Below are 20724 nucleotides of genomic sequence, written 5' to 3' on the forward strand. Positions count from 1 at the left end.
CTATGATTGGCTTTAATAAGCCAATACAAAGTAAGTCCAAAACCGACTGAATACTATTATTATTTATTTCAGGGTGGCTTTTTAAAAAATTTTTTTTAGCAAGTTAAAGCAGGTGAACAATGAATCGTGTAACACTTGGTCCTTTATAGCTCATACATGAAAATGGTCACAGATTTGCTAGAGCAGTCCTAACAATCTGGTTTATGCTGTCAGCACCGTGCCTGATTCAGCCAGCCACTTCTGTTGGCTCAGCACCAAGTATATAATTCTTTACCTGACATTGTCAGCTAATATAAGTGGGTGAACACTTTAGATATAATGCAAGAAGGTTTCTTCATGAGAAGGTAGTAGATAAATGGAACAACCTTACAGCAGAAGTGACTAGAAGATACTACAGTGGGTGAATGGGCATAATGGCAAAACAGAGGATGAGAAAAGGGACAGGCTACAATATTAAACAGAGTTGCTAAAACATTGGAGGAGATTCATATGAATAATCTGTTCCTCAGATACCAAATCGAGTTTTGTTCATCCTAGAGCTAGAACAGTACATTCTGATAATCTAGAGTATTTCACTGATTGCATAAGTGGCCCAAATGGCTTTTAAATTTGCAATCAAAATGACTTGAAACCAACCTGTTCTGACAAAAGGTTTGTCCGCATGTGTATACGATAGTCCAAAAACCTTAGGAACCTGCACTAATATTCTGCGTGGGAGATTAGGCTGTCAGTTGACAGCCTGGTCTCCCCCTTCCAGTTAGGGCCACAATTTATGGCCCCGAGCTCAGCTATTTAATGTGAGAGACTTCCCTGTTTGATCAGAGGCAGAGAGATTGCTGCAGGCTCTGTGGCAGCAGCCTACAGGACTATGAGAAGAGGGAGAAGTTTCTCTCTCTACCAAAATAAAAATGTATTTACAGTGCACTTTGGTAACACATGAAAAATTCCAATAGTGATGTAATCTAAAAGAGATCCACAGAGTTTTAAAAAATCCCATATGGGATCTCTAGCTGTGGAGAAATAAATACAAAAAATAATCTATTTTTTTTTGTTTTTACAAGCAAAAAAAACAAAACAAAAAATAAAACAAATGTGCATGTTCTAAAATTGGCCGGTAACATCCCCAAAACGTGCCACACCATGCATGAGGGTTAATTTAATTTTGAATGGTGCTGCTGGGAAGATGAATAGACTTAATATGTAAAACAAAAAAAAAAGTGTCCATAGTGCAATACCCTGGGTTGTCTAGTATTTGAAAATAATACAGTTTAGAAAAATATGCACACCTTATGTACAATTTATAAGGGGTTAAAACTAAAACCAAAAAAGGTTGTTTTTTGTCTTTTTAATGCTAAAATATGGATTATATAGACAAATATTGTTTTAAAAGAAAGCCCTATTTGCCTTGAAATTTATGTGGGTACACTAACTGAGAAAGAGGAAATCTATGGTTGAACAAGGACATAGCGGAAATGTAAATATAAGTGTAAAAATGCCTTCGTCCCGAGGGGTTAACTATTGCACTACTGAGGGTAAAAATTTTAATTGCTCAGATGCTGTATTTCAGTGATTTCATCATCAATTCTTCCTATATGCTATTCACATGTATTATTGATTTATGGGTCTGTAGGTTGGGTGGACTGGATTTAGTCATACACTGTTCTTGCCACATCTACTTTACTCTGTGACACGTACTATTTGAGATCATTAATCAGTGTGCATAAACAACTATATGTTGTGTTAAAAATACATTTAAAGTAGAGTAGCTTGAAATATACTTGATATACAGAAGTGATAATGTATGCATCTGACACAATCTACCTGAACGGCTGCTCATCTTAACAGGATTTAAACATTTGCAACTGTGTAGAAGACAACATGAAAGGTGGTTTGGACCATTGCCCAAAATGCCCAAAGCTTAATGAGTTTCAGAGAAGGTACAGAGAAATGCATTATTAAAAAATTATGAAACTGATATATGTTATGTTGAAGTGTTTTATGATCTTTAATAAAAAAAAAGCTAAAATTCCACAAAGCCTAGGGGTTTCCCTAGGTGTGGCAGTTCCTCCTCTATAACTGTTAACTTAGAATTAAGAGCAATAACAAGTAGTACACCAAGAAATTAACAATTTATACTTACAGAATACAGGGCATAGGTTTGTCTGCAGTTCTCTTCCTACAGGTTGATGGAGCTTGTGGATCTTCAGTGTACTAAAAGCATTACTTGTATAAGCATGATTATTCCTTCTGTGAGTTTATCTTGTATCCTGCAGTGCTGGCATTATAGGTAGTTGTGAGGAACCTGTAAAACTTGTCATAAAAGATGTGTTTGGGGAAAAAAAGGTCAATATGGCGAACCTATGTCCAACAATAGATACTAGACTAGGCCACTGTTCGTCTTCGGTGGAAAAAACACAACTATGTATTACACAAATTTTTGCCTGTTCCAGTGTTTGTTTTGGGCAAATATTCATATATGTTCTTCATACGTTTCCAAGCAGGGATTGATACAGGGTTAACGCTGGAGCAGGTAGCGGCAGCTTTGGAGCCAGAATTTCAAAGGTCCATAAGAGTCTGAGTCTGAGACAACTGCTTTGAGCAACTTGGCCTGGGAGGAACAGGGATTTTGCTTCCCCTGGTAAAAGGCAGGACAAGGTACACCTCAGAGCAACTTGGCCTAGGGAGACCAATGGCTTTGGCGCCAGGAGTTAAAGGTCCATAAGAGCTGCCCTTCATTGGTTGATGCCAGACCAGCCTCTTCCCGGCAACAAATAGAGTCGCTTTTACGGACCTTTAACAGCTGGCACAATTCCAAGGATTCCCATTAACCCCTGCTATACTACAAAGACTTATGGTAGGTTAGAGGCAGTGACTTGTATGGGGGGAAGGGACCATGGAGATTAGCTAGGAGATATTTACGAAGACAAACACGTTTACTCGCTGCCATATTAGTTGCTTCTGTATTCAGTTTGAACAATGAAAACACACCATTCGTGTTCATTTTTGTCTTCTCCTGAATACGATTGCACAAGTCTAATAGATATTCCTCTGCCAAAACATAAAAAAATTACTTTAATTACACATCCTTATGTTTGCCTGTGATAGGTTCATTGGCCTTCTCTACTGTTGGGTATAGCTTCTATGAAATATTATTAGTGGTATTAGTGTCCCTATTAAAAATGAATATCTCTATAGTATCCAGCCATTGCAATTTCATTTTTATTTTCTATTTTTTTAAATAGTTTAACTGTTGCATATTTTGACACACAAGTAAAAAATGCCTATTGTTTTTAAAAATGGCAGCATATTACTTAAATAAAATAATATAGGTATATCGTAAATAAGCAGTATTACACACATGACACTGACACATCATACATGTAAAAGATGGCATGCAGAGCATGTATTCTTCAAATGCCACACACTCTGTACGTTCCAATTCATACACCATACAGACCAGCATTGGCTGGCATGCCAATGCACAGATTTGAGATTAAAGATATTTATTAAAACTACCTATACTTTGTGTTCTTGATTGCCAATTATTGTAACTGTTTTGAAGGTATTTAGATTCAAAGTAGGGAACAGTTTTACGTACTTTAACAACAATCCGATACTCAACAACAGAGGGGATAGAAGGGGGTGGAAGAGCAAGTAACCTTTGGTATAGACATATATGTATGTTCATTTACTCTGTAAATGCTACTAAGTAGGTATATTTAGAGTGTTGAACTGTAAAGTGTAGAATTGGGAAACGTGACAGATTCTCTTTATAGTTTTCAGCTTAGACCTCCCACAGTGGCAAGTGTCTCACCCACCCCTCCTCCATTGAGCATATTATCATGTTATCAGATATAATTCTCAATAATGTTGTTGGCATGTACATTGTTATACTGTATCTCTAAGAGTTGGCATAAGAACCCTTTCTAATCTGCAGTCATTTAGTATCTTTATTGTAGATTTACTTGGATTTTTTTTTACAATTGAAATGATGTAATATTTAATATTATATGATGTAATATGATTTCATAGCCCCAACATTTCAGGTGTCCAAACTGGGACACTTTCATTGGTGGTGGGGCTACAGGCAGAAGGGACAGTGTAGGGGCAGCACTAGTGGCACCTAGATTGCTCCCTGCGAGGAAGTAAAAGCAAATGCTGGGAAATGAGGTCTGTTCTTTTTGGGAGAAGTGGAACAGTGCCTGAAAATTGGGACTGTCCCACTGGAAAAAAGGGACTTTTTTGAGTTACATTCTTTCCGAGTAGCCATGTACCTCTACTGCTTCACAAAGATGGATTTAGTTTAATTGACAACTTAATTGCAGAAACACCCAATCAGCACTGAGTACCCAATTTTCTGCATGAAATCAAGTTGCAGACCTCAAAGTGTCAATGCTGCATGTTGGTGACTATCCCTGGTAGAAAAAAACATAACCACACAGAGACATATACTCTTAAAGACATACATGCATACATACATACATACATGCAAATACAGTCCATTATGAAAACACATATATACATCATATCCTGGCATCAATTGCGAGGGAGCAGTGAATCAAAGGTCTGTATTACAGATCTTGCTCTGCCATTATTTTGGGCCGATTTTAAAAAAATAATAATAAAAAAAAAAATGACCAGGTCGATCGGCAACCTGGCCACCTGCCATAACAGAGGCCTTGGAGTACCTACTGTGGCAAGCATGCTGCAGAATCACTGGCCCAAACTATTTTTTCTGTTCATATTTCTATCTGGGAGCTTTCACAGTGTCATTCCAGAGAGTTCCACTAAGTAAGCTGTAATTGGTTTGTTTTTCTGGCATTTTGCCTTGGCCATCCATGCTGCTGCACATACAAGTCTATTTTGTTTTGCTTTCATTAGTAAATTAATGTAGTTGCTGCCAAGCCTGTATTAATATTGTAAAATGTTTCAACCTATTACAAAAATACAACCAAAAAAAACAGCAAGCATCTTACATGACTTTCAGGTATCTTTTTGTTTCCACGGTAACAAGGTCATTGAGAAGTTTTGTAATAGTCACTTTTCTGTTTTGTCATTTCCAAAGATGTTGCTTGGATGTGACTTTTCTTTTTTACCTTTGGCATATGATGTCAAATGCTGGCACTCTTCTTCAACAGGAAAGAGTGGGATGATTTGGGTAGAGTATCTTATCTCCCCGATTGTCCAATGATCTCTCAAAGCACTGTTTTTTATACGTAGTATGATGGTGTAGTGTTGTAATACGGTATGAAAATAATTTCATTATATTGTCCTGTAGCCATTTAAAATGATAATATTCTCAGTCAAAGAATTACTTTGAGAGTTATGATCTCACTATTAATTTTACATCTCTTAAACCACAGATTCTATCTTTTATGATGTGAAACTCAAAAGTGAAAAATGTTTATGTTGAGGGAGATTGCAATCTATTTTTATATTTATTTTGTTTTCCATAAAAAACAAACAACAAAAAAAACAACTTTAGGAGAAGGTGTAGGTGCAGAGCCTTCATTTTCAGTGTGGGCATGGGGGATCTCTTTAAATCTGCCCTTGGAAACGTCATTCAGCCAGTGCTAGGGAATATTCCAATTGGGCACAGGCAGTAGACGCAATGTGTTTTTGACTGATCATATAAGCCTGTAGGTGGAGGAGGGAAAAACGTCAAATACACATGGATTGAGGTGCATATTATGGATGGATGGAAAAAGCCAAACATCTCCATACATATAAAAGCCTTGTACTGTGGGAATTGTCAGATACAATGGACAGGGCTTAAAGTGAAGTGCTATGATTGCATGTATGTCCTGCCCAGAATTAAGAATAATTCAAACCAAGTCTGTGGCAGATATTGTTGTATACAGTAAGGAGAGGGGCTTATGGATTGTGATATGTATAGGGTTGAGGTGGGCTGTGAGTAGTATTTTCGGGGGTGGGGGGGGTTAAAAAATCTGATGAGAGAGAAGAGTAAGAAAAAAATGTTTTAAACCTCTCCTAGGTATCTATTAGACCTATAGAAGTGTTTTATGGAGTCTCTTGGCATTAGCCATCGTATTCCACAAATCGGTGACCAGAGTATATATGTTGTCCGTGATATTACAGAGCAACATTAGGAATTTGAAATATATAAGTGACCTGCAGACTCTCCTTATTGAATATCCCCTTCTTCACTAAAGGCAGAGTTGCAGAATTTTTTGGTGTGAACTCTCTCACTTAACCATTATGAAGGGTCAACACTAGCAAGTTTTGGTATCTGTTACTGTATCTATATATATTATTATGCAGGAATATAAATATACTTTTATATAGAGCCAGTGCTAAATTATAGTGAAGGTCCTGAAACACAACTTGTCCTTTTAGTGAGTAAACCCCAACCCCAATGTGTTACATAGTTGGAAGTGCAAGTGCCAGATGAAGGCATATTTTAGTAGAGCTTTTGATAATGTTACTGTCTTTGATAACAAGTTCCAACGTATGGTGGTTAATATAAGAAATCAATACTTTTGTACATGAATCAATATATCAAAATATTTTTTGTGTATTTTATCTATTTCAGTCAAAATAAATATCTACTGCATTGCAGGAATACAATCTATAATTTGAATATCATTATGACTTCCCTTTAGTTATTTATTGGTTGAATTGTTATTTTTCACAATGTGGTTTTGTGTAGATTCTCTGCTTTATACACATCACACCTTTACTAGATACTGAACTACTGCAAATTTGTATTTTGTGTCAAATGAATGTCCAAAATGAAATAGGTTGGTATATGGGGTATACTACTTTCAGTAGTGACGTGCCAAAACTAAAATGAAGCCGAGATATTTAGGTTTTGCATATTTGCTGCACGTTGATTTAACACTTTTAATATGACAAAAGTTCATATGCCTTGTATAGTAAAATGGTACTGGTCTAAAATAGGTTAAACATTTGTAGTACTATTATAAGGCAGTTTGTGAGGTTAGCGAGTTCTATACCCAACATGAATGACACTTCTGCTGTTTCTAGCCCATGCTTTATATGGTCTTAGGAAACGAGAAACCTCCTGTTTAACCATTTCAGCCCTGAACCATGTATGTGATAAATTGTTGGCAAAGACGACATAGGGTGCCACATATCCCGTATGTGTTGGCGCCCCCCTCTGCTAGTAAAACATCTTTATGTGTGTAATGGGATGCCAACAGCACATTCAAGCAGCAGCTTTTACTTACCACAAGCACACAGTCTGTGGCCAAGCATTCAAAATAATTACTTTTTGCCCTGTAACTTTGATAATACTGCCATCTAGTGGCATGAAGCACAGTACAGAAAAATGTCATTTAATTTGCTCTTAAAGAAGCAAATTGTCATTTACTTAAACATGACAGCAAGAAAAATCTGGTCATTCCAAAATGTGTGTTCCCAATTTGAAAACTATTGAGGTACCAACCATTCTTATAAGCCAGTAAAACAAATCTGGATCTGGGGTTTTCTCTAGAAAATTGAATCCTTGGTTGGAGTTAATAGGTTTTGTTGGGGCAGAAAGGTAATGTTACCTGCGTTTTAAGGGCAGACTTCTCGATTCCATCTTAAGATCTGAGGTCCCAAAAGCTTATGTAATTCTACAATACAATAAACGGTATTAACAGATACAGACTATTGGTAAATGTCACTGTCTACGTTCTGATAAAGGAACCCTTATGTATAAAATATGTGGCACTTCTCTGGTCTTTCCACCAGCTTCAAAAGTGAACCTGTCCCCAGGGAAGGACTAGGTGAGGTGAGCTAAGAAGCTAAGCGTCCTTAAAGAAGTGGGTCTTGAGGGGTTTTTTTGTAGGACTGAAGGCAGGGAGAGTGAAGGATAGACGGGGGAGGGCATTCCAGAGGATAGGGGACAAATCTTGTAATCGTGCATGGGACCTAGAAATCAGAGGAGAGGATAGAAGGAGATCATTGGATGATCATTGGATGAGTGGAGAGACCAGTTAGGAGTGTATTTAGAGATGAGTGAGGGGAACAGCTGTGAATGGCTTTGAAAGTAAGAGTGAGTATTTTGAAATGAATCCTGAAGCACACAGGCAGAGACTGACAGAGGGGAGAGACGTTATTAAAGCGATGGGAGAGGAAGATGAGTCTGGCAGCAGCATTCATGGTGGATTGTAGATAGGTGAGACTGTTAACAGGGAGACCAGTTAAGACAAAACTACAGTAATTAAGACGGTAGATCAAGGCATGGACAAGAGCTTTAGTGGCATGCTGTGTTAGGAAGGGACAGATGCGGGCAATGTTTTTAAGATGGAGACGACCGTTTTTAGAACAGACTGAATGTGGGGGTGAACGAAAGGTCGGAGTCAAGGGTGACACCAAGACAGCGTGCATGAGTAGACTGGGAGATGATGGCACCATTAACAATGAGGGAAATTGATAGGGGAATTAGCATTGGCGGAAGGGAAGATGAGAGAAGTTCTGTTCTGGAGAAGTTAAGTTTCAAGAAACGTGCAGACATCCAGGTAGAGACAGATGCAAGGCAGTTAGTTACTCGATCTAAGACAGAGGGAGAGAGATTAGGGGAGGATAGATAGATCTGGGTGTCATCAGCATACAGGTGGTATTGAAAGCCAAAGCATGAGATCAGTTTGCCAAGCGAGGAAGTGTAAAAAGAGAACAGAAGGGGTCCTAGAACAGAGCCTTGGGGTACCCCAACTGAGAGAGGGAGGGGAAGTATTACTGGAAACGGAGATGCTGAAGGTGTCATGGGGGCCGAGATCAAGAAGGAGAAGAGGGTGGTCCACAGTGCCAAAAGCAGCAGAAAGGCCCAATAGTGTTAGCATGGAGTAGTGGTCCTCGGATTTAGCAGTGAGTAAGTCATTAGTAAGGACGGTCTCAGTAGTTTTGAGGGTGAAAACCAGATTGAAGAGGGTCAAGCAGGGAGTTGGAATCCAGAAACTTAGTTAATTGGGTATAAACAATTATTTTCAGAATCTTGGAGGTGAAAGGAAGTAGAGATATGGGATAGTAATTAGAGTGATCAGACGGGCCAAGGGAGGACTTTTTCCAAGATAGGAGTAATGGTAGCATGCTTGACGGAGGATGGGACAGATCCAGTAGTGAGGGAGAGGTTGAAGATATGAGCTAGAGTAGGGACAAGGGTAGATGAAAGAGACTGGGTGAGATGGGAAGGGATCGGATCAAGGGGGCATGTGGTTGGACAAGAGGAAAGAAGAAGATCATGTACATCGTCTTCAGTGACAGTCGTATGCCAGGGTTGGAAGCAAGAACGTCGAGAGGAGAGAGAAGTAACTGGTGCTACATGCTCAAGAGTGGAATTATAGACAGAGGTAGTGTTGTTAGTGCACGTCATGTTTGAGATAGGAGAGAGAGTAAATTGATTTAGAAGTTCTTAAGGTTAATAGAGCTGAGGTCTCTGGTTAGGCGGGGCTGGGATGCAAGGGAGTGAGTAGGAGGCAAGAGAACAGGAAAGGAAGTGGTGGTCAGAGAGGGGGAAAGGGGAATTGGAGAGGTTAGTGAGCGAACGCATGCTAGAAAAAATAAGGTCCAGGGTATGACGATCATCATGAGTAGGGGAGTTGATATGTTGTTGGAGATCAAAAGAGGAGGTAATAGAAATTTTGAAGCCATGGGAGTCAATTGGGTGTCAACTGGGATGTTGAAATCCCCGACGACAACAGAAGGAATATCAGAGGAGATATATATATATATATATATATATATATATATATATATATATATATATAATATATACATATATATATATATATATATAATATATACAGGCATTATCAATATAAAAATAAAAAGGCTGAAATTTCTATTATGATTTTTCAAAATCTTTTTCTAACCCTTAATAATGTTTTCAGGCAGCCGCATATTATGTTACCATTTGTCATAGCTTGGTTATCTTGGCTCACTTAAGTAGAAAAACCCAGACTCCTTATCATACTGCCCTGCAGTAAACAGAATAGCTTAATCTGAATCACTCAGTCTGACCCCTTGGCTAATGAAAGACTATAGAGAAAGGGACTTTGCCATAAAGAATCACCTCAGTGTGGTGTTTAAGTAATTTAAAATATCACAACTCGCAACCATGGCAACCTCCAGGACAAAATAAAACCAGCTTTATTGAATGTTGACGGATATCATTGAATACATTACTATTTAATTCTCAAAGAAAGATCATTCGTTTTGCGATGGTCACGTTTAGACGCCCTAGCCTACTTCCCACAGCTCAGTCCCTTCTTTATTTGTTGGGCCTCGGGTCTTCTTATCCTTCTCTTTTACTCTTCCTCCTTCCCTCACACTCCATCGCCTCCACTTCCACGCGGCCGTGTCTACCGCTCTCTTACTTCCCAGCTCAAATGTACGGCGCGTGCGTGATATCGCTTTGCGCCGCCCCCCACCGCGTTACCCCTTCGTTGCCGACGTCGGTGCTGCCTAGTGAGCATGCGCTGTAGGTTAATTGAGAGAAAAAAAGGGCAACCGGTTTGCCTGAACCCTCGCTGAGCCCGGCGCACGCTCCCCACTCCGGACGGTCAAGTAAGGGAGGGGGGCTGCAGATTTTAAAGCGGTGCTCAGCGGTACTTTAATGGCGTACGGCTATACAGCATAGCTTGGTGCCTTCCCGTACCTCCCCGGCTGCTAGTAAATGCATTTAAAAGTCATTGCAATGCATGCTTGTAAACAATAGGGCGCATTGGCTTCGACCAAATGTATTTAAATAAATTGTGTAACCCAATATCCCCCGACCCCCCCCCCCCCCCGTCCTTGCCACTCATTCATTCATCCCCTCTGCCTGGAGTGATGGACACAAGTAACTTGTATGTGTGTTCTGTGCAATGACTGTCTCATAATCCCTTACAGCATCGCCAGCATACTATATAAAACATGGCATCCCATCAAAACAGGCTCAACACGTTTGCAAATTGACTTCATAACTATTATGGGTCTTCTTAATTGGTTTACTTTTTTGTTAGCGTGTGTGTATATGTGTGTGTATATATATATATATATATATATATATATATATATATATATATATATATATATATATATATATATATATATATATGTGTATATATATATATATGTATACATATATATATATATAGCTTAAATATATTGTAACAATGCATAGGTGCATATAAACATTTTAAGTGTTTGTATATTTTTAAAACTAAATTTTTTTCTATTATATTTCTAGACACCAAAGATGCTGACCAGAAAGATAAAGCTCTGGGACATCAATGCGCATATCACTTGTCGCCTGTGCAATGGATATCTCATCGATGCTACTACCGTAACCGAGTGCCTGCACACCTGTAAGTATGTGTGTGCAAAACTTATATGGACATAAGGATGGCACATAAAGTAGTAGAAGTATTATTTTACTGTCGCAGATGATTTTATGATGACCGTTCGTTTAGATTTTTTTTTTTAATGAAATCTGTAGCATACTTTTGGATGTTAAAATAAATTTTTTTTGGCAAGTTTCCAAGGTGGTGAGACGAACGACTGGCCGTGTTGGGCAAAAAAAAAAGTGACCACGTTGATATAAACGTAGATGAAAGAAAGGGTTAATCTAATGTGTGTGTGTGTGTTTGTCGGCCTTAAATAAGATGAATGAAATGCTGGAGTGTATTTATGGATGGACTAGGCTGCAGTGATGTTACAGATACTCCCAAGTGCTTACAGTCTCGTGGTTATGGGCACCATGTATGCAGAAAATCTGTAGGATTATCGGACATCGAAGAGATTGTTGTAGAACTTTTGTTTGTTCTGCAAATATCTGTACCCCTGCTTAAGCTTTTGAAATGTGTTTTGTACTATGTTCAGGCAACTGCAAGCATAGACTGTAAATGTAACATACACAAATACTTTTTGGCTTTTTCATTGCCTTTCCTAATCGCAACATGATATACAAGTTTTTTTTTTTGAGAAAGAGGAGACATTGATGTTTGCGACAAAGAAATGACTACTTAAAGTGATCTTGTCACCATAGCAACTAATAAGTTGTTATCGCTGAATGAACCATTCCATCATTTGCTGTGTTGACAAGACCACAAACTAGAATAACTTTTTTTTTATCACCCCCGTTTTCTTTCACACTTCCAAAAGCGATATAAAAATGCATTTGTCTATATGTTGAGAACACTACTTCCATACTGTGTTGGGAGTTTGTTTTGGCAATGGCTGCTTTCTAAAATTATGCTTTCATGCGTTGTACTGTGTAATGCAGTTGTTCTAATATTAACATAAATACTATTTTTTTTAGGCATTGTTAACCTCTTCACATCTTCATGACTTTTCATGCTATGAAGAGCAAGGTGGCCTTTAAAGAATATTGTGACTGCATGGAAAGTCATGGGCAAGTGGCGATAAGCACTTTTGCGGGCTTTTGGTGCACAGGTCATGGTCACAGGCATTAATGGCACCCTTCCCCCAACGACTAGCTTTAAGTTCCTGAATACCACCTAAAAAGTTTTTAAAAGTAGACCAAGATTACATTGCATTTTATTTATACAGTGCAAACAGAGTATTGATGTCAGGGTTCACTGCAGGTAAAATGTGACGCGTCATTAACACATTGTGCTACCACTAGCGTATGTGTGTGTGTGTATATGTATGTGGCCTATAATGTGAACAATTCAATTGCAAAACTAACTGAAAATTAACATGTGAGACAGCCTCCGTTACTGCCCTTCACTTACACTGAGGCTTCTATGAAGCTGCAGTGAAAGTGCCTGTCAGCAACGGACAAGACACCAGGGAGTTGGGAGAGAGGCAGAGTTGTGTATGGGAGCCACCCTCCCCATACACCACTCTGCCTCTCTACCCGGCTCCCTGGTGTCTTGTGAACCTCCGTTGCTGACAGGAGGCAGAGTAGTGTATGGGAGGGGGAGGGGCAGAGTGATGAGGGGGAGGGGGCAGAGTGATGCATGGGAGGGGGCAGAGTGATGCATGGGAGGGGGCAGAGAGATGTATGGGAGGGGAGGAGCCAAAGTGGTGTACGGGAGGGGGGAGAGAGCCAAAGTGGTGTATGGGAGGGGGGAAAGAGGCAGAGTGGTGTATGGGAGGGGGGAGAGAGGCAGAGTGGTGTATGGGAGGGGGGAGAGAGGCAGAGTGGTGTATGGGAGGGGGGAGAGAGGCAGAGTGGTGTATGGAAGGGGGGAGAGATGCAGAGTGGTGTATGGGAGGGGGAAGAGAGGCAGAGTGGTGTATGGGAGGGGGGAGAGAGGCAGAGTGGTGTATGGGAGGGGGAGAGAGGCAGAGTGGTGTATGGGAGGGGGGAGAGAGGCAGAGTGGTGTATGGGAGGGGGGGGGAGGCAGAGTGGTGTATGGGAGGGGGGAGAGGCAGAGTGGTGTATGGGAGGGGGGAGAGAGGCAGAGTGGTGTATGGGAGGGGGAGAGAGGCAGAGTGGTGTATGGGAGGGGGGAGAGAGGCAGAGTGGTGTATGGGAGGGGGGGGAGAGGCAGAGTGGGGGGCATAAGACATATCTGGGGGTAAAAGGTATATCGGGGCTCAGTTGCATATCACTGGCATATAAGGAGTATAAGGCATATCAGGGGGCACAGTGGAATCTCTGGCATATAGGAGGTATAAGGCATATCTGGGGGCAGAGTGGCAAGCTGGGGGTCAGATGTGCATAACTGGGGGCAGTTTGGTAAATAAAAGAAAATATAAACAAGGCTTTTTTCTCATAGTTTTTATTAAATATGAAAAATTGTTAACATATGAATTAATATTTACTAATAACTTTGTATTAAAACCTAGTTTGAGAAACACTGGGTTTGGGTTCTTGTAGCTTTTATTATGTCAGTAAAATAAGAAGGTGAATAGAGAGAGGCCATTGCGATAGAGATGAAAGTGTAAATTGTAAGTTTTTTATTACATTATTTCGATTATTAAAATAATGGTTAGTTGCAGCCCTAATATACACACATGATTCAGTGAATTCAATGCATGTGCACAGGGGTCCAAATAGGCCCTTTCTTGTGGTGTTCACTGAACCATTGCTCAGTGCTTTGACTCCCTGGCATACTGTTAAGCTGTCGATGTGGCAATGTAACCATCGCTTCATTCACAAAAACTCTGGTTCATTCACTTATCATTTCCTGTCTTGACTACTGCAACACTCTTCGGGTTGGCACTCCACTGTCTCGACTCTCTCCTCTGCAGTCTGTCCTAAATGCTGCTTCTAGGCTAATCTCCTCTTCTGCTTCCCCACTCTGTGAAACCCTCCACTGGCTCCAAATTACCTTTAGAATTAAATTTAAAATCCTGGTACAAACATATAAGGCCCTCCATAACACTGCTCCTCCATAAATCCCAACATTCAAGAAACATCTCAATACCCACTTCTTCAGAGAAGCCGCACCATCTTAGCTGCTAGAACTTCCTTGTCACTGATACAACCACCACACTACCTCTCACCCTTTCTCTGTGCCTTATGTTTGTCACCCCATTCCCTCAAGATTGTAAGCTTGCGTATCGGTTTATCTTAGTCTGTCAATTCTCGCCTTGACATACCCCTTGAATATATGTATTGTATTAAGCACTGCGTAAATTGTTGGCGCTATATAAAAGATAATAATAATAGATGGTCATTTGTTCCCTTTTTACAAAGGACAGGCCAACCTTCATATGATGGCTGAGCGGTCCTTTTAAATAATTTGTTCCTTAGCTTGGAGGTGATGTGTTTGGCACACACACACACAACAACCTTTATTTAATTGGTAGCACTTTGCTTCTACTTATTGGTTGCTTTAAGCTGGAGTTAGTGGTTCCAAATGCGACCACGGCAGGTCTCCTTAAGGAAATGAATGTAATTTGCTTTAAAAAACAGTGTTTACTGGAAAAAAAAAAAGAAAGAAAATGGACAGTTTTTGGTCACAGCCTCAGTGCTAGGTGGTTCTGAAAAGCAGAAAGCCTAGGCTATTTCTAAAGTGTGCCACTTTTCGCGCAGCTATTTACCCCTGACCCTTTTATAAAAAAAAAAAATGTGCCAAAAATATGAAACTGCATTTTTCACGCATCCTTTGCAGTTTGGCTTAGGGTGTCTTCTACAGGTTTAGTGCATCTGCTAAAATAATTTTATTAATATGTTCAGCAACATCCTGTGACTACAGTAATACGCCATATGCATAGTTTTTGAAGGAGAATAAATATCCAAAGTGCTACCCTATGCCCATAGGAGGGGTTTTCTTGCGTTGTTTATTGGTCCGGTTTGATTTTTTTAATGACTTTATGTTGTGTTGTTCAGAGTGCGGTAAAAGAGAACTAGAGGCCTCTGTGACCCCCAGGGATCCCTTTTTTCATTAATGGGAACCCCTGAAGGTGTAATGATTAGACAATTCACTTACTAATTTGCAATAGAGAAACCACCTACCCCCTTTCTTCTCACTACCTGCCCCTTCCTCTAATCACACGTTGATCATCTACTGGACGTCATCAGAGACGTCAACATCCCAGGTCAACAAGGGGTTACGTGAGACCTCTTTGTCAGTACACTGTGTTTTACATGCTTTATGGCGCATAAAAATGTTACTTTTTCTTATTGCATGCGACAAGGAACTACATCACATGTGACAAATGCACTTTGGCAGCTATATTTCCCTTCAATATTTATGATGTAACTGTGTGTGATATACAGACACACACACATCTCTCCCTTGTCTGTTTAGGATACCACGGACTTTTTGTCACTTAAACCTAACCTACAAAAAGCCTGTTACCGTTTTTTGATACGGCATCTTTGCCGTCGACGAGGTGATCGTATAAAGTATAAAGTTACCTGATTCTTACGCCTTTTTCACAAGAAGTTTGGCTAAATAACAGTGTGGTGTTGCGGCGGTACTTTGAGGAATTGCATGAAATTATACTTATATTCCGCTCCATCTTAATATTCCTTATGATTAGAATTTACAAGGGAGCTGACCGTTGAGATGTTCATTTAGATAATGATTATCTTGTGTTTCTAATATTACTAGATCTTCAAAACGTTATTCTCTAAAGTTTTTGTAGCAAGCCAGCTCCTTTTAACATTGTTAATTCAATAAGTCATATTTTCAGAGCCCTTTAAATCCTTTTTTTTTTTTTTTAAACTATTTTTTAAACTAAGCGACCAAATTTACTAGACTACTGAAAGAATTACAGACTGTTAAATTTCCTTTTTAAGCGTTTTTATTACCACATCAAAGATTGTTCTATTTTGTCTCCGAAAGCGCAGAATGGAAATATCATTGGGACTCTAATGGAGTGTCAAAGTGCGTGACAGCTCTTGTTCATTAACTGTTAATGCCTTGTTAATTGGGACTTGCTTTCAGTCTGTAGGTTAATGATCCACTTTGACATGGATAAGGATGTACAACCGGGGATAAAAAGTAAAACAAATATTAATGCCCAGTTTACTAGCAACGATGAAAGTGGGGTTTGTCCGGCTTGTTTATTTTTGAGTTCTTTAAGCATCGAAATGGTTAGAATAACTGTGAAAGTGAAATGCAAAAATGTGTTTTATGATCGTCCTGGAGGAATAATTACACTATAATTGATATTGCTACATTAGCACCAGAGCCAAGATAGACTTCAGTCCTGTGTTGCCTTTTTAACGGGTTAGCGTATTCAATGAATAAGTGGCAGCCATTTAATCATTCACGCTCAGATGTTTACTGTAATGACCGACGGTCATCTTGAGATCTTGAATGCTTACATGACGCTGCTTTTTGTTGAAGGGATATTTTGACCCCTAACAGAACCTCTAAAGAAGGAATATTCCTAAAGCAGATCCATTCAGACTTGTCCATCTTTGGCACGGTGCTGATTCTTACTGCGAGTGGCGAAGGTACTGGGAGCACATGCATGCGCAGAACACCAAGAACTGGCAGAAGTAAACTAAAGAAGCAGTAATACAACCCTATTCTCCGCGCATATGGATCATCATTAACATCTTGTGTCCTGGAAGTGGCAACAGATTATTTGTCTTAGAATATGGAGTGCATTAGTTTGCCCGAGAGTGGTGTTTCTGAGTTTGCATCTGTCTGGCTAAGGGTGACTATTTTGTTTGAGTCCATGGAGCTAAGTATCTGTCAGTATGTTCCGAGTTTGCCCTGGTATGATGAAGAGGGATTCGTGTGAGTTGCATTCAAATAGGTCTTCTTTATAAGATGGTAGATCCTATGGTGAGGGGGGACCTCTTTGCAAACCCAACAGGGAATTCTGCCACTAAACGATGGTGAATAGGGGCCTTGATGTTGCCGTTTACCTCTGAAGATATAGATATTGTTTTACATGTTACTCTATTGCTCACATACCCACCACTGTTGTAACCCTCTACTAGTTTGCACCATGCTAACTTGTGTTTGATGGATCCCAGTGATGCATTGCTTTACAAACTGACCCTTTTGTTAATGGATATGAAAGAAACCTCTTATAACATTGACAAAGCATACTCCATTTCTGAAGCCAGCAAATAATTTCTTATGCCTGTCTTTCTATTGCCCCCAGGGCTATTGGAACAAATCAGTTTCTGCGGGGCATTATGTTGGTGTCTCGGCTGCTGGCATCTTCTTATTTTGTTTAATTCTGTTTCCCTAGCTGCTAGTCTTGATTTCTCTCTGTCACAGCATATCTGATTAACATATTGACACCAGCTGGCCCGGCTACTGTTATACATGACTCGCAGCACATTGCCTTAGGAGTGCCACCTCTCTCTGCCTGTGCGAATAACCTCTTTCTGGAAATGTCACTCCTTGAGCACTAGGCTATGACCCTCATGCATTTGCACTTTCTTGTCATTATATCTTGTTATATCAAATTCTGTAATACTTTCCTTTGTTTTTGTAACTTCCCTGGATTCTACTTTGTTGAACAATGACCTTCTTCTTTTGGTTTGGTCCTTGGTGTTTCGATCTGTGCCCATTGTATTTAGTAACCATTTTGTTATGTTTGCTGCAACACAGTGTTATTTTCCTCGAAAGGGACAATCATACTATTTTGTTCATGTAAACTTCTGCATGACCAATTTGTAGTTCTGTCCCTCAAGATCTATCACCGGAGTTATGCTGACAAGTACAGATGTAGTTGTGGTACCATAATCAAACAGGTCCTTAGCTGCACTTAATGGCGTAGTTTAGGACATATGTCACATAAACTTTGCTAGTTAATACAGAAATCGGGTCTCTCTATATGTTCCTTAATATAGTTTTTAAATGTTTAGGGTGAATTCACTAGGGTGTTAATTCAAAAACAGTTTGACTTTGATCCTGGATTTTTTTTTTTTTTTTTTTTTTTTTTTATATTCCATAAAGGGTGCCCAAGTGATAAGACTTCAGCGACCCTTCAAAAAAAAAAAAAATGTATTTTAGTTCAATTAATGCATTTTACTAGATATTTTTGCTATGAAGTTGGAAGTGTGAATTATTATTTTTCAGCTAGGTGGCAGTGCTTCATAAGAAGAAAAATAAGGGGAAATTCTTCCTAAAAACATTTGTAAACAGGGGAAATAAACACAGATGGTAGCTAGGAAAGACGCAGCTTTAATTGGAATAGTTTGTTAATTAGTCTTTTTAGTGAAGAAGAAGAAGAAAAAACCCCGCTGAAAATGTATCCCTAATTATCTGGAATACTACATATGCTATTAGCATTATGATTTTTTTTATGGTTGCCTAATGTTTGTACTGTTCTTTGGAAAATGAAAACATCTGAGTAAAAAATGTCCTTCTCTTTCCAGTTTGTAGAAGTTGCTTGGTGAAATATTTAGAAGAAAATAACACATGCCCCACATGTAGAATTGTCATCCACCAGAGCCATCCGCTACAGTATATAGGGTAAGTAAGAGCTGGGACTGGATGGATCCAGTCATCTTTTCGTTGACTTGGAGAAAAATGGATTCTACTGCCTTTCACATAGGTCATAAAATAGATGAAAAGCATTCTGTTTACTGCTTTAGAACCGACACGTCGGTAATTACCGTGCCTGAGTGATTAGTATATTAATTCAGTATTGGCACATCTGATTCCGCGCCCATTTTTATTAGCCACTCATTTTGTTAGTTTCCTTTTTCTTTTATTTCTAATTGTCTAATAATCAGTCCCAATTCATCATTGCATAATTTACTTTCCTATCGTTATAACACTATAAATCACCTTAACTGTAAAGCAAGTCTCCTCTAGATTGGAGGTCGCTACATCCAAAGTTGTGATGTCCTATTTACAAAGATAGTCGACTTTTGTTTTCCCAGCTATAAATTGCTGTGTGTGAGTAACCAGAATCTTTTCAGCTATTTGCTCCCTGTCTGCTCGATTTGACAATGCCATCTTTGTAGTTTTCAGTAAGGCTTATGCTCATAAGGATTACTTTGCGGCCTTGCCTTGGGTAGTTAGGTACATGTATTACTGGTTAAATGTTATCATAGCTACAAATGTGTGGGAGGCAAAACATTCATCGAAATGACCAAAAGAGGGCACTGATGCACTATATGTGGATTTGTTGCATCAGACTGTTGTCATTATCCTTACCTAAACAATGTTTATTTTGGGCAGACTGCAATCTTGACTTGGGTATTACAAGTTCAAGCTATTGCTAAAAGCCATCATGTGAATGTATTGCTAGTGTTTGTTGTACAGTAGTTCAGCCTCAACAACATGCATGCCAAATATGTTTAAAGGAACAGAAGCCTGTTGTAGTAGTTGTGTAGCATATTAATTGCTAACAGCCTGCCTTAAGGCTTCATCAGTTTGTAAAATATCTTAGTGCTGACCTTAGCATTCTTACTAAAGTGAAAAGTGAAATCTCTAGCAATGCATTATGTTAAAAGAGACATCCTTTTGCGAAGGTGTAAAAATGGAGCAGTTGGGATGAGCGTTCCATTGGTTGCCATGGTTATTGCTATAGAGAGTGAATTGGTACTTTGATTCATTTGAATATGCTTTTATAAAACACTTTCTATTAATGAATAATTTATGTTCGGTATGAGAGTGATTTTTCCTCAGTACATTAGATCACAGCAGATTTATCATTGTACATATTACTGTTCCATACACTAATCAAAATGTTATTAAAATGAACAATATGTAAGTGCAAAATCCTACCTAATGTGTATTGCATGGGAATGCTGATCTAATGATCTGCATGATTATTCCTCCCTGTTATAAGTTGTTCTTAATTGGCTCGGCCAGCCTTTGTAAAGCTAGGGGAGGAGAAGGGAGAGACGAGAAGACGGGAAATTGGTTGGAGAATGCCCACACAGGTTGCTGCCAATCTTAAATTTCCATGATGTGAACTTACACACTACGTACCGTATTTCCCCATGTATAAGACGCGCCTTAATTTTGGGGCCCAGAATTTGAAAAAAAAAATGTATTACATAAAGTTATTTAACTCAAGGTTTATTCATCATAAAATTCATACACATCATCCTCATCAATCTCATTCGTTAACTGCCCCTAAATTAACCCTAAAGACCCCATCAACCATAACTTCCCTTAAATTAACCCTAAACACCCCATTAACCATAATTGCCCCTAAATGAACCCTAAAGACCCCATTAACCATAACGGCCCCTACATTAACCCTAAAGACCCCATTAACCATAACTTCCCCTACATTAACCCCCACCTCCCCTAACTTTCAGCAGCCCAAATATACATTTTATACTTACTGTTAGATGAGTTGCTGAGCAGTGTGGACGCTATAAGGAAAGGGGTGGGGCCAATCAGAGTGAGTGCAGGGAG

The 20724-nt window shown here is 39.3% G+C and overlaps 1 protein-coding gene across 1 annotated transcript in view; it reads left to right on the top strand.

The window, feature by feature from the left end:
* PCGF3 (polycomb group ring finger 3) overlaps nt 1-20724 on the top strand; it is a 39273-nt gene that overhangs the window by 11107 nt on the left and 7442 nt on the right. The window contains exons 2-3 of the mRNA XM_053465805.1: nt 11198-11315; nt 18723-18819. Of these exons, the coding sequence (XP_053321780.1) occupies nt 11207-11315; nt 18723-18819 (206 nt within the window). The 5' untranslated portion in view covers nt 11198-11206. The remainder of the gene's footprint in view (nt 1-11197; nt 11316-18722; nt 18820-20724) is intronic.

This window comes from Spea bombifrons, chromosome 1 (genome assembly GCF_027358695.1).
Source record: "Spea bombifrons isolate aSpeBom1 chromosome 1, aSpeBom1.2.pri, whole genome shotgun sequence".
NCBI lineage: Eukaryota > Metazoa > Chordata > Amphibia > Anura > Pelobatidae > Spea > Spea bombifrons.